This window comes from Camelina sativa, chromosome 5 (assembly GCF_030686135.1).
Source record: "Camelina sativa cultivar CO46 ecotype springtype chromosome 5, ASM3068613v1".
NCBI classification, from domain to species: domain Eukaryota; kingdom Viridiplantae; phylum Streptophyta; class Magnoliopsida; order Brassicales; family Brassicaceae; genus Camelina; species Camelina sativa.
In genome coordinates, this window is record NC_141884.1 from 34,324,329 (window position 1) to 34,336,982 (window position 12,654).

Consider the following 12,654-nt stretch of genomic DNA (forward strand, 5'->3'; position numbering starts at 1 on the left):
TCGAGTTTTACAACGGGGAGGAGACCATTGTCAACCTTCGTTATGAGTGCCTTCATGGTTGCTGTAAGAAGTGCTCCAACCTATGTCACGATGTGGATCATTGCCCACTGTGGCATTCTAACAAGATTACTCCGGCTCTACATGTTCCATTGGAAGATGATATAGTTCATCCGGTGCAGAGTTACAAAGGGGCTGTCATGAATGACAGGAACAAGGGAAAAGGTAAGGAGGTGGAGAGTCGAGGGTCATCTCAGTCCAGTCAGCGACCACCTAAAGGGAAGCAGGATTCATGGGCAAAGAATCGGTCTTCACGGGAAGCGGGTGAGCCTTCATCTAAACCCCGTTGGTCCAACAATTATGTGCAGTTTAACGATCATCGACAAAAGGCCTGAACAACTGTGGCCGCTGCACTTTCCTCGGGTGTAGCTCCGGTTGAGGAGTTGGAACAGGGACAAATTCCGGATCAAGTTGAGCAAGGGGTGGTCTAGTCTTCGACTTTTGGGGTTCCACCATTGAAGCGGGTTCGGAGGCCTCTCTTTCAGGAACCAGATTCTTTGAGCGAGGCGATGAAACGAATTAGAGCCTCTATGTCAGACTTTCTCACCACCTCCCCATAGGACGCAGTCATGGCCACCTCTTCTCCTTGCCTCGATGACCCGGCCCCTTTCTCACTTACTGCTTCCTTGGAGAGATTTGCTTTGAACTTTGCTGGCTTGAGATGAGGGTGAAGGATCCAACATTTGTCCTTCATGTGACCCCTCTTCTTACAGTGGTCACACACCCAGACCTTCCTATCTTCCTGCTTGTACACACCCTTGTTGGCCGTGACCAGCTCCCCCTTACCGCTAAATAGATCGAGTGAGCCTTGTTCCTTTTGAACTTGGGAACACACTTCTTCAAAGTTGGGAAGCTTGTCTCCTCTTAAGATATGCTTCATGAGATCGTTAAAGGCTGGGTTAAGCGTAAGTAGGAGACCAAAGATCTTATCTTGCTCTTTCCTCTCATTAAGAACCGTCGGATCTAGGGAACTTGGCCGTAAGGCCTCGAGTTCCGACCAAAGAGCCCTGAACTTACCAAGATGCTTAGTAAACTCCATGTCATCTTGGCTCAGGCTGTTGATGGCTCTCTTGACTTCAAAGACTCGGGTCAAGTTCGAGACATTACCATAAACGCTTTTGAGCGTTTCCCAAAGTTCCTTGGCCGTCTCGCAATAAGAGTAGGCTTCAAGGATTGGCGTGTCGAGAGAGTTCTGGAGAACAGATAGGACAACTTGGTCTTCTTGAAACCACTTGCCCTTCCTCTCGCTCTCTTCGTCTACTTCCACCTCGGAAGCGCTTTCATCTTCTCCTTTGAGGTTTTGTTTCGGAACATAGTCGGTTTTGACATGACTCCAAAGGCCTCGACCTCCAAGGGCGGTTCTTGTAGTTCTCATCCACATCAAGTAGTTTGTTCCCTTGAGAACAATCGGTGTAATAATCGGCTTAGCGTTTTCCATGGTTTGAATGCTATAGACCGTTGGATAAAACGTTTACCCGGAGAATAAAAGAAACAAGAGGAGCAAGAATGGAGAATCGAGTGAGAAGATTTGAAGATTTGTAGAATAGAGGAGTTAGATTGTCAAGAACAACAACCTGGCTCTGATACCATGTTAGAATTAGCGGAAGTGAATGAGAATAGAGAGTAGAATCGAGAGAGAGTTTTGTTTAGAACAAAGAGAATGAGAAGAAGATAAGATTCCACTAGAATATTATCTTACAACACATGTCTACAACCTTAAATAGAGGACTAAATTAGGGCAACCCCTTTACAAGAATAGAAACATAAGATGTCGACATTAAGAGAGAGAGGAAGGAGCGTTTCCCAAGCGATAGTGACGTCTCCTAAGTCAACTTGTGCAGCCGTGACTCTTCCTTCTTCTCACCGATCTCCAACGGCTAGATTAGAGTGTTCTAGAACACTTAATGGGCTTGATGGACCGAGCTTCCTCTACTCCCTTGCTCTTATGTCTTAGATAGAGAACTCGGCCTTATTGTGAACTTGTACGGACGTCCGTACGGTCGAGCCTCGGACACAACCTTGATCAATACCAATCCGGTAGCAATTTCACGGATAGCGGAAGAGGAATCAAAGCTTTGGTCTTTAGCCTAAGAAGATCCCATAGGATCCTTCCCTCAGGGTGGCCCTAGACCTCTATCTATGTCTACGGCTCAGACCTGTGACATGGTTCACGGTCATGGATCTAGTTACCGATGCTTTGTAGATGGATCTTGGAAGGCGACTGACCAGCTTATGGGTAGAGGATGGTATTGCATTTCTCCTGAGGGAGAATCGCCCACTATGGGTGCATCTAACTCTCGCCGTAGCTTGTCACCCCTCCATGCAGAGGTGGAAGCCCTCATATGGGCAATGCGTTGTATGATTGGTGCAGATAATGAGAAAATTGTGTTTCTGACAGACTGTTCTGACTTGGTGAAGATGGTGCCTTCGCCTTCTGAGTGGCCTGCTTTCAAGACATATCTGGACGTTATTGAAGAAGATAAGGTTGGGTTCCTCTCATTCTCTGTCGTTCAGATCCCCAGATCACTAAATGGTAGAGCGGACAAACTGGCGCGTCGAGCTAGAGTGGAGTCGCATCCAATTACCTTTGTAAACAATTTTCCTTCTAATTGGCTCGTTTGAGCTAATCTTGTATTCTGCTGGCAAAAAAAAAAAAAAACAGAATTTTATTTTGTGACTTAAATACTCTACATCCAAATGTTCATGGATATTTTGAGGCTGAACAAGCACATATTATATAAAAACGGAATGATCAACAACAAAACCAACAAGCTCCTCCTCCACCTACTTCGTTTGGTTTGTTTGGACAATATTTTAGCGATATTGGTGGATCCCAAAATAATTTACCAAATTATTTAGTTATTAGTTTTTGTTGTACTAAAATAATTATTATGGAATGAATGAAAAATAAAATTTATTATTTATATATATATTATCTTTTGCAAATGGTAGTCTCAATATTTAGAATAAATATTTATACGAAAACTTCTAAAGTTTATATTATTAGTTCTTAAAAATACTTATTTTATTTATTTTGGTCATAAATAAAAGAAGTTAAAGATTAAAAGAACTATTTTGCAAATATAATAGTTCACCACTATTTACAGAGGAAAAAATAAAGTTTCTCTATATATAGAGAAAAAATAGCAATCTCTATTATAGAGATGAAAATATAGATGGATTGGAGCAAAAGTTACTCTATAATAGAGTTTAGAGGTAAAAAATAGAGGTAAGTTGGAGATGTTCTAATACTTGTATCCCCCAAAAAATTGTAAACACTATTTCTAAAATTTGATTCGCTTAGAATTTCTTGTTCGTGATAGTCATATTACTTTTCATAAATAGGTTTGGTGCAAAATACAAACAAAAATTCAATAGTTTTAAAAGCTGGAATTTATATAATAAATGAGTAATAGACATATAAAATAGTTTTAAAAGTTAAAATTTATATAATACAATTTGACATATCCTCAGTTATGAAATAGGGTGCTTTATCAATTCACTCACTTAAAATAATGGAAAATAAAATGCAAAAATCAAGTTTATAGACTTATTCTGTTGACCGTGACCATTACTTTGTCCTTGGATAAATTCTCGACAAACCGTGTTATCCTTTGCATCATCTGGCTATCTAGCTTTGGTTCCTAAGTCTTCATGGATCCTTCGTCGAGCTACCTTAGCTACCTTCGTGTAGTATTTGCTTTCCCTTTGCTGTTCCTTTTACTTTGTGTTAAGCTACATTCTCTTTGTTTCTATGGTTTGTATGAACTCATTTTCGGTTGGTTAATGAAAGCAAATCTTTGTAAAAAAAAAAAAAAGAAGACATTATAAGTGCTGACCTAAAAACAAGAACAAGATAAACTTAATTAACAAATATCAACTCGTTACCCCATCACTTATAATTCCTATTATTTTTCATGTTTCTTAATTATTTAACGGCTTGTTCTTGATTGAACCCATTTTACTATACAATTATGAGTTTCTATGAATTCATCTTTTTACCATATACAGTCCAAAAAATAAGGTGAAGATAGGCCAGAGAACATAATGTGACCTCAAAGCCAAAGAAAAAACAATGTGGCCTTACAGCAGAGACAACCGTCAAAACTCTTCATGTATTTTTTAAATGAATTCTATTAAAAGATCTTTTCTACATATCTTAAACAAATGTAAGAGAAATTAGGGCGACTAACTTTTCATATTTTAATGGCACCCTTTCATTATTGGTTTAAGAAACCAACTCTTGATTTACTAAAAAGAAAGTATCTTCATATATGTGTGTTTTATCTCTCCCAACTTAGTTTCCAAGCCAGAATCTTACGACTACACTGTCCAATTGGCAATTGACAGTGTTTTTACAGAGAAAACTTATGAAAGTTTCCAAAAACACCTTGAAGTTAAAAACGATGAGCAGTATTCTTTAAAAAAACCTTGTAATTTTTTTTAAAAATGTCAATGTTTCCAACAGCGAGTTATTTTTCCGAATATGCTTCTAAAATCATTAAAATATTACACACATTGTTATATTTTAGGAGAAAAAAGTGTCTTGAACCTAACCAAGTAGAAGTAGTTAACATTTTATGTTTACGGTCTTTTGAATTAACATAATTGAATTCTAATACACTACAAGAAAACAGTCGATTAGTGACTACAAGTAGCGACTACATTTGTAGTCGCCAAAAATACAGTCGATTAGTGACTACAAGTAGCGACTACATTTGTAGTCGCCAAAAATAACGACTAGATAGTGACCACTTTACGACTAAGTTGTGACTACAGTAATTTACTCGCCAATCAGTCATTACTTTACCGACCACAGTAGATAGTCGTACTATAGTCATCAATTTAGCGACTATTCTACGACTCATTTGGCGAGTCACTAAATAGTCACCCCGTAGTCGCCAAATAGTCATAAAAGACAGTTAAAAAAACGTGTTTTTCTGTGGAGGCCAACTGATATTGAGTAGTCGCCTATTAGTGGCATAGGTGTAGTCTTTAAAAACAAATTGCACCCATTTGTCACCTTCATTCCAACACAATTGTCTTTCCTTCCCCAAAAAAAATGTAGATTAAAAAAAAAATTTGACTTTATAAAAACTTTTATTTTCTCCAAAAAAATATACATATAGTTCTTAAAAAAACACAATATATATATAATGGCGGGAAATTTTTCATTAGAATCGAATTAGTGGGGTTGGACCAATTCTCGTTTGGAAGTAGCCAAGTTACAGTTCAGAATAATGGCGATAAGTTTTTCTGTCCATGTAGTGTTTGCAAGAACAATAGATGTTTCTCGGGTAGAAGAGTTATGATGCATCCGTTCGATGCATTTAAATGATCGTGAAGTAACTGTCATACGAAAGAACCTGTTGGCAATAGAAGGGAAAGTAGAAGAAGAAAACAAACATATGTTTTAAGAAGCCTATCATTTTCTTACTTTTATTCACAAACAATATTTGCATAGGATTTCTTATGAATATGCTCTATTTAAAGCATCTATATAGGTTATATATAGAATCTTTTCCTTATTTCTTTTTTTGTTTCAATATTCATTAAGGATTAATAAGTACTAAAATAATTTATGTCTAGATTTATTATTATAATTAAGATAGAAATTATAATAATAAAATTAATTTATTGTTTTTCTAAAAATTATAATTACAAATTCTTTTAATTATTATTATAATTAAGATAGAAATTATAATTACAAATTCTTTTAATTATTATTATAATTAAGATAGAAATTACATATAGAATCTTTTCTATCTTAATTTTATTATAGAAATTATAATTATAATTATAAATTAATTTTATTATTATAATTTCTATCTTAATTATAATATATATCTTAATTATAATGTTTAAGGCCCATTAATTAACCTAAACCCATTAACCCACTAATTAATAAACCCATTAACCCACTAACTAAAATCGTGAAAACCCTAAATCTCACACACAACACAACTCTCTCAAAACTCAACTCTATCGCTTCTCTCGCAAACCCTAATCTCACAACACAATCCTAATCTCTTCGAATCTATCAGTTTCAATCACCAACAAGATGCCAAATCGAGGGAAGAAGAGGAAGGTTGGTCCTAACGTTACTCAGAGAGCGACGGGGGCACCACCAAATCGACAGCCTAATACTCTGCCCAGTCGGTACAACTTCACGCCGGCGGGACAGCCTAATACTCTCCTCTGTAGATGCCTGAAGCACAAGTCGGCGGTTTGCAACGACAGTCTCCAGCCCAGATCCGGAACTATCCTCCGCCGCAACAACTTTTTCAGAACTCGTCCACACATCCAACTCCACCCGAGCTACACCGGACTCCTTCAGAAGAAGTCCACTTCAATCCACAGACTCAGGCCAGAAGTCGGGATGTCTCTCCGCCTTCTCCAGTTCGACCCTCTCAAACTCAGGCAAGAAGTCAGGCGGGAAGTCAGGCGAGAAGTCAGGCTAGAAGTCGGGAAGTCTCTCCGCCTTCTCCTGTTTGACCCTCTCAAACTCAGGCGAGAAGTCAGTCGCATCCATCACATCCATCGTCTCAAGGGAACAACTTTGAAGAAGAATCTTCTCCGGTGTTGCCCGAACTACAGTCGGATGTGTTGCGTGCTCTAAATGCATTACTTGTGGTTCCAGACAGGGATAAGTTCACCACTGTCCTCTCTCCCACACCCGTACCGAACACCCAATGGTATGATTTTCCTCTTCACATGCGAATAACAATGATTGTGGTTTGTCTTGTGCGAATAGAAATGGTTGTGGTCTTGTCTTGTGCGAATAGAATTGGTTGTGGTCTTGTCTTGTGCGAATAGAATTGGTTGTGGTCTTGTCTTGTGCGAATAGCAATGACTGTGTCCATGTAGTGTATTGATCTCATTTCTGTTGGTTTGTCTTGTGCGAATAGCTTCTAAGTTGGTCTTGTCTTGTGCGAATAGAAATGGTTGTGGTCTTGTCTTGTGCGAATAGAATTGGTTGTGGTCTTGTCTTGTGCGAATAGAATTGGTTGTGGTCTTGTCTTGTGCGAATAGCAATGACTGTGTCCATGTAGTGTATTGATCTCATTTCTGTTGGTTTGTCTTGTGCGAATAGCTTCTAAGTTGGTCTTGTCTTGTGCGAATAGAAATGGTTGTGGTCTTGTCTTGTGCGAATAGAAATGGTTGTGGTCTTGTCTTGTGCGAATAGCAGTGACTGTGGTCTTGTCTTGTATTGATCTCATTTCTGTTGGTTTTTCTTGTGCGAATAGCAATGACTGTGGTCTTGTCTTGTATTGATCTCATTTCTGTTGATCTTACTTATTTTATTGGTTCATGTGTATGGAGGTTTACTCGTGACAAAGGATCGAAACTTGTTCGGAAGATTACTAAAATTCTTCAAAACAAATTCGAAGGTCCCTTCTACAGCTGGACATGTGTGCCGCGGGACAAACAAGAGAGATACTTCCTTGAGTTCGCGGTAAGGATGCATCCTTTTTACATAGCTTTCATACATAGCCTTCATACATAGCTTTACATGTCTTCTTTTCATTCACAATAGCTCATTTTTTTCTAGAAAACCCACACTTGGGATCCTTTGATAACCGGGACTGTTCAAGCTTACTTTGAGGGAATCTGTCAAAACCGGATCAAAGACATGGTTAGCAGTGTGAGGACTAGTCGAGTTCAACCAAACTGGATTGGCGACACTCTCTGGATTACGATGGAGGATTACTGGGACACTGAAGTAGCACAACAAAGGAGTAAAACCTACTCTGATGCCCGTATGTCTGACCGTAACGGCCTAGGTCCTCACGTCCACCTCTCAGGGCCAAAGTCGTATCGACAGCTTCAAGACGAAATGGTTAAGTAGCTGTTATTTTTGCCACTTTCAATTCTTACCTAGCTGTTATTTTTTTAGTTAATCTTTGTTTCTTGGCTAACATTGCAGGTTGAGGAATTGGGAAGAGAAGTCCGACTTGGTGAGGTGTTTATCAAGGCACATACAAAGCCTGATAGTACATATGTTGATCGGAAGGCAGAGAAGATTGCAGGAACTTATGAGAAGACTGTTCAAGAGAGGTTGTCTCAGTTGGAGGCAGAGTCTTTTGCTGTGTCAGATGGAGAATCACGGCCACGGGACCTCACAACAGAAGAATATACACAAATTTTCCTTGAGGTAACTTTTTAAAAAAACCAATACACATTTATAGTCTTATAGTTTAACTTGTCATCCACTAATCTTAACTTTTCTCTTCTTTTCAAGTCCACTGAGAAAGATACAAGAGGAAAACCTTATGGAGTTGGAAGCCTCAAGGACTGCCTTGTCAATGGAAAGCATAAGCAAGCATGTGGCTCTTCTACCTTTGTGTCGACCGATGCCCCTCAGAATGGTGTCGACCGATGCTCGTGAGTGTCGATCGATGCCTCCTCTGCAACCACGATCTGCGCGAAACTCAGCGACGAACTCCGACTCCAATCAACCCAAAATCGACTCCAATCATGTCCAAACAACTCGGAATCCACTAGAAATCACACAAACAACGAACCCAAACAACAGAACAACACAAACAACAAGGAATCACACAAAACAAGAGGGATCTCATGCTTAGATCAACCATGGTCAAGCACTCACCTCAAGAACAGGAAGAAAGGACTGAGAAACGTGGAAAACAACACCTCCAAAGGCTCCTCCTTCGTTTCCAGCAACAGCTAACCCTCCTATAGCTTCAGATCTCTCCAAAATCTCCAAGAACAAGCCCAGAAAGTCACAAAAACGTTTTCTCTCTTTTCTCTCTTTCTTTCTCTCCAAAAACACAAAACGGCGACAACAATGAGACTCCCCAAAACCCTTAATTCGTCCCTTAACACCCTAAATGCGATTTAGGGATTTAAATCAAACCAAACCGAACCAATTCGGCAATTAAATCAAACCGGTCGAACCCAGAAATTAGTGGTGTCGATCGATGCCACTAGGGTGTCGATCGACACTCCTTCCAAAATCCCAAATTCTGGTTCGCGGATGTTACAATTCTCCCCCACCTATACGGATTCGTCCCCGAATCCCGCATTACCGTCCATCTGCCAAGGACCTCCGTGCCACCGTCTGCACGGCCCGCACGTCCCCAGACCGGACTAAACACCGTCAGCCAAGGTTTCCCGTGCCACTGTCGCAACAGCCCGCACACCTCCGACTGACCCTCGAGGTCTCCCTCTAGCCAATATACTCGCATCATAACACTATCTGCTCACAACTCAGTGCTTCCCCCGTCCGTGGTCGCAACCAACGAATCATGCCGGCTCGCTATCAGGCCAACCGCCTTAAGCTACGGCATCCAGGAAGTCACCCACACACACTCCCCCCGCTCTCGGGTCGCAACCCTCGAGACATACCGGCTCACTGCCGAGCCTCGGCTCACAGCTACGGTATCCAGGGAGCCTCACATATCCCGCTCTTGGGTCGTCACCCTCAAGCGCGCTCTCGGATCGTCATCCGAAGCAACATACCACTCCCACTCTCTGGCCACAAAGTCCATCGAGCTATCGGTATCACGTGAGTTGGGCCCACACGGCCTAGAGCAAAAACAAACACTGATGCCAACGAGTATCTCCCGGCTAGATCTACCTCACTTTTCCACAAAACATTCCCATTTTAGAAACTTCCTATTTATGGAAACCTTCCTTTTGTGGAAACTTTCTATTTATGGAAACTTTCCAAAAATAGAAACCCGAGCTATTTCTCTTTTCCCATGACAACAACAGTCAAACATAAAGAAAAATACTCATCTTATTAATCTCAAAATGTCATAATCGATACAAACTCAACGAAAATACATCAGGAAACAAAAATACAACAACTGGAGCCATCAACCCGCATCCCGAGCAAGGCAGTCCTTGAGGAACAGTTGAAGGAAGCTCAACGAATGATAGAAGAATAGGCTGCTCAACTGCGGAGGCGTGATGCAGAAACAGCTGTGCGTGAAGCTGAGCAATCCAAAGTTATTGTTGCCCAGAAGGACAAGATTGACCATTTATCAATCGTCGAGGAGTTTATGATGGAAAATGATCCGCGGTTTGAGAATTTCGTTGCAAGCAAACAGACAACCACAGAACCTCTTCCCCAAGATGATCCAACTCCAACTCCATCAACCGCTGCTTAATAGGTTTCTTATATGTCTTCACTCTTTTTAGATGAACTCTATCTCACTCTACTCGGATGAACTCTATCTCTTGCTCTTTTGTATGAACTCATTGCCACTTTTGTATGAACTCTATCTCTCGCTCTTTTGATTTCTGTAACTTGAACATGTATTGTATTTCAATATTTCGATATTATGTCTTTCCAAATTCGAATCTTTCAATTAAAATTGGTATACAAGAATGAAAAGAAGAGGATAATGGGAATGAAAATAAGAGGATAATGGGAAATTAGTATATGAAACCTTCAAATTTTGAAATCAACATCAGTGGCTAAATAGTCGTAACATACAGATTCTGAAATCAACATCAGTGGCCAAATAGTCGTACTGTAGTTTCTATATAGTCACTACGGTAAGTGACTATATAGCGACTATAACACTTAGTTACTAATTAATCACACTATAGTCGTAATATAGTCGTATTTTAACAACTATGAGACGACTACTTAATGACTATATAATGACTATATTTTTTGGTCGTACAGTAGTCGCTAAAAGGCGACTATAAATACGACTACATAAATTAGCGACTATCGATCTCCGACTGCTTGATTTAGTCGCTATTTGGTCGTAAACGCAGTTTATACGACTACAAAGCGACTAATACTGTAGTCGCTAACTGCCTGTTTTCTTGTAGTGATAAATCATGTTATTCCGCGTAGTAGGTAGTTAGAAATAGATTATTTGTCACTTTGTTAAACCAACTAACGTAAAAATTTTAATATTGTGTATGTTTTAGTGACAAAACATATATATTGCAAACAAAAAATGTTAATTTTTAAAAAATTTCAAAACATTTTGAAATATAGATTTTTTTTTTTCGGCAAATCAAATGTATTATATCATAAAGAGTTTTACATTATACATGAACCACTCATACACAACCAATGATATAAATAAAGGAAATTGAACACAATTTCGATGAAGAAGTGGAAATGACCCTGCATTACAATTGAAAGCCTTACAAGCTAACAGATAAAATCTGTTACGTCCCCTCTTCACATATTCGTAATTAGCTATCATCTTATAGATGAAACTCCAAAATGCTTTTCACATTACTTTTGTTAAATGAAAAAACTGAAATGTTGCTTGAAGTGATTTTAATTCTTGTGTTTGGAAACTCAATATAACATGTTCGAAACGCCGAACGCATTGATGTCGGTTAGTGGCCATAATTTCCTTTTTCATAGAAGCAGAATATCTCAACCAAAGAAAAGAGAGAACAACACCATCAGATTTACTAGCCGCCGTTGTCCTTCCTATCACGACCATGACTTGTGTTAGATTATACCAAAGGCTAATCCCATGAATATAACGATGATCTCGTTCCGGTAAAAAGAAGGCTTCCGACCAAGGAAATTTGTCACCATCATCATCAGAAAAGTTCTTCACCTTAACTTTAAAACCACATACTCCACAACCCATAAAATCAATCGAAAAGATGGAATACTCCAAACATGGTAATGGGAAAACATCTCCATTGGAAAATGTTAACGTCACGAGAAGTCCGTTGATATGTTCCGAAGAGTACTCAACCCAAAATTGTACACAGATAACCAGAAATCCAAGGATAGAACTTAATCCCAAATCAATTCGAGAAACATACCATGTTCGATCTCTGCTGTTAAATCTGTCCACTGGTTTGATTCCTCTATTGATTCCAGGATCAAAAACCCAAGTGTAATCTCCATACCCTCGGGTAAGAGGACAATCACCGGTTAATAACCGGAAAATACACCGGCAACAATAGAAAGTGCCGGAAACAAACCTTCTACATGGAAGGACATCACGATTCCATCAAATCAACATTAGAGGGGAGGAGCGACATTCTAGAAAAGATGATTCTATCATATCTAGTGAAAACCTATGGTAGAATTGATTCATAAGCCAGACCATAGGTGGATCCCATACAAGGATAGAATTCTTATATGGAAACGACAGATTCAACTTCTTACACAACATCATCGTATGAAGACAAAGAGTGTGGGTTTGATAGCCATAGATTTGCCATTTCTATGAACTTAAAACCTAAGATTAAGAAGTAAATACAAAGATTTAAATCAACAGAAAAGGAAATGATGATGGCCGAAGCCGGAGAAGCCAACGCCGGCCAGAAATAGGGAAGATAAATGAACGGTTGCTTTGCCTCGTTGATATCGCTCACGAGAGAAAGAAGAAACGGTGGAAATATAGGTTTTTATTTTGAAAAATTTCCAATAATTTAAGAAAAATGGTAAACAATACTCATCAAAACATTTTAGCACACAATTAGAGTTCGGAAAACGAAAAGTTCTATCAAGTATCAATTCATGATTGATTCTGTTAACAAAATGTGAGTAACTGAGTATCATTGAGTATATTAAATTTCCAAACGTGGGATATACAGTCAAATTATGATTATAATCATGTCGACAAAAATTAT

At 39.1% G+C, this 12,654-nt stretch overlaps 2 protein-coding genes, 1 long non-coding RNA gene and 1 pseudogene across 3 annotated transcripts; 2 read left to right on the forward strand and 2 right to left on the reverse strand.

The window, feature by feature from the left end:
* Window positions 1-538: 538 nt before the first annotated feature.
* LOC147944725 (uncharacterized) lies at window positions 539-1,495 on the reverse strand. The gene has a single exon (XM_087512699.1). The coding sequence runs from the start codon at window positions 1,493-1,495 to the stop codon at window positions 539-541; it is 957 nt and encodes a 318-aa protein (XP_087368825.1).
* A 725-nt stretch (window positions 1,496-2,220) lies between these two features.
* LOC147944726 (uncharacterized) lies at window positions 2,221-2,679 on the forward strand. Its single transcript, XM_087512700.1, has one exon. The coding sequence runs from the start codon at window positions 2,221-2,223 to the stop codon at window positions 2,677-2,679; it is 459 nt and encodes a 152-aa protein (XP_087368826.1).
* A 4,683-nt stretch (window positions 2,680-7,362) lies between these two features.
* On the forward strand, window positions 7,363-8,036 carry LOC147944727 (uncharacterized). The gene is made up of 3 exons (XR_015557045.1): window positions 7,363-7,513; window positions 7,610-7,897; window positions 7,985-8,036. It is a non-coding gene; the product is annotated as an uncharacterized LOC147944727 (long non-coding RNA).
* A 3,024-nt stretch (window positions 8,037-11,060) lies between these two features.
* LOC104789655 (uncharacterized) lies at window positions 11,061-12,532 on the reverse strand (annotated as a pseudogene).
* Window positions 12,533-12,654: the final 122 nt, after the last annotated feature.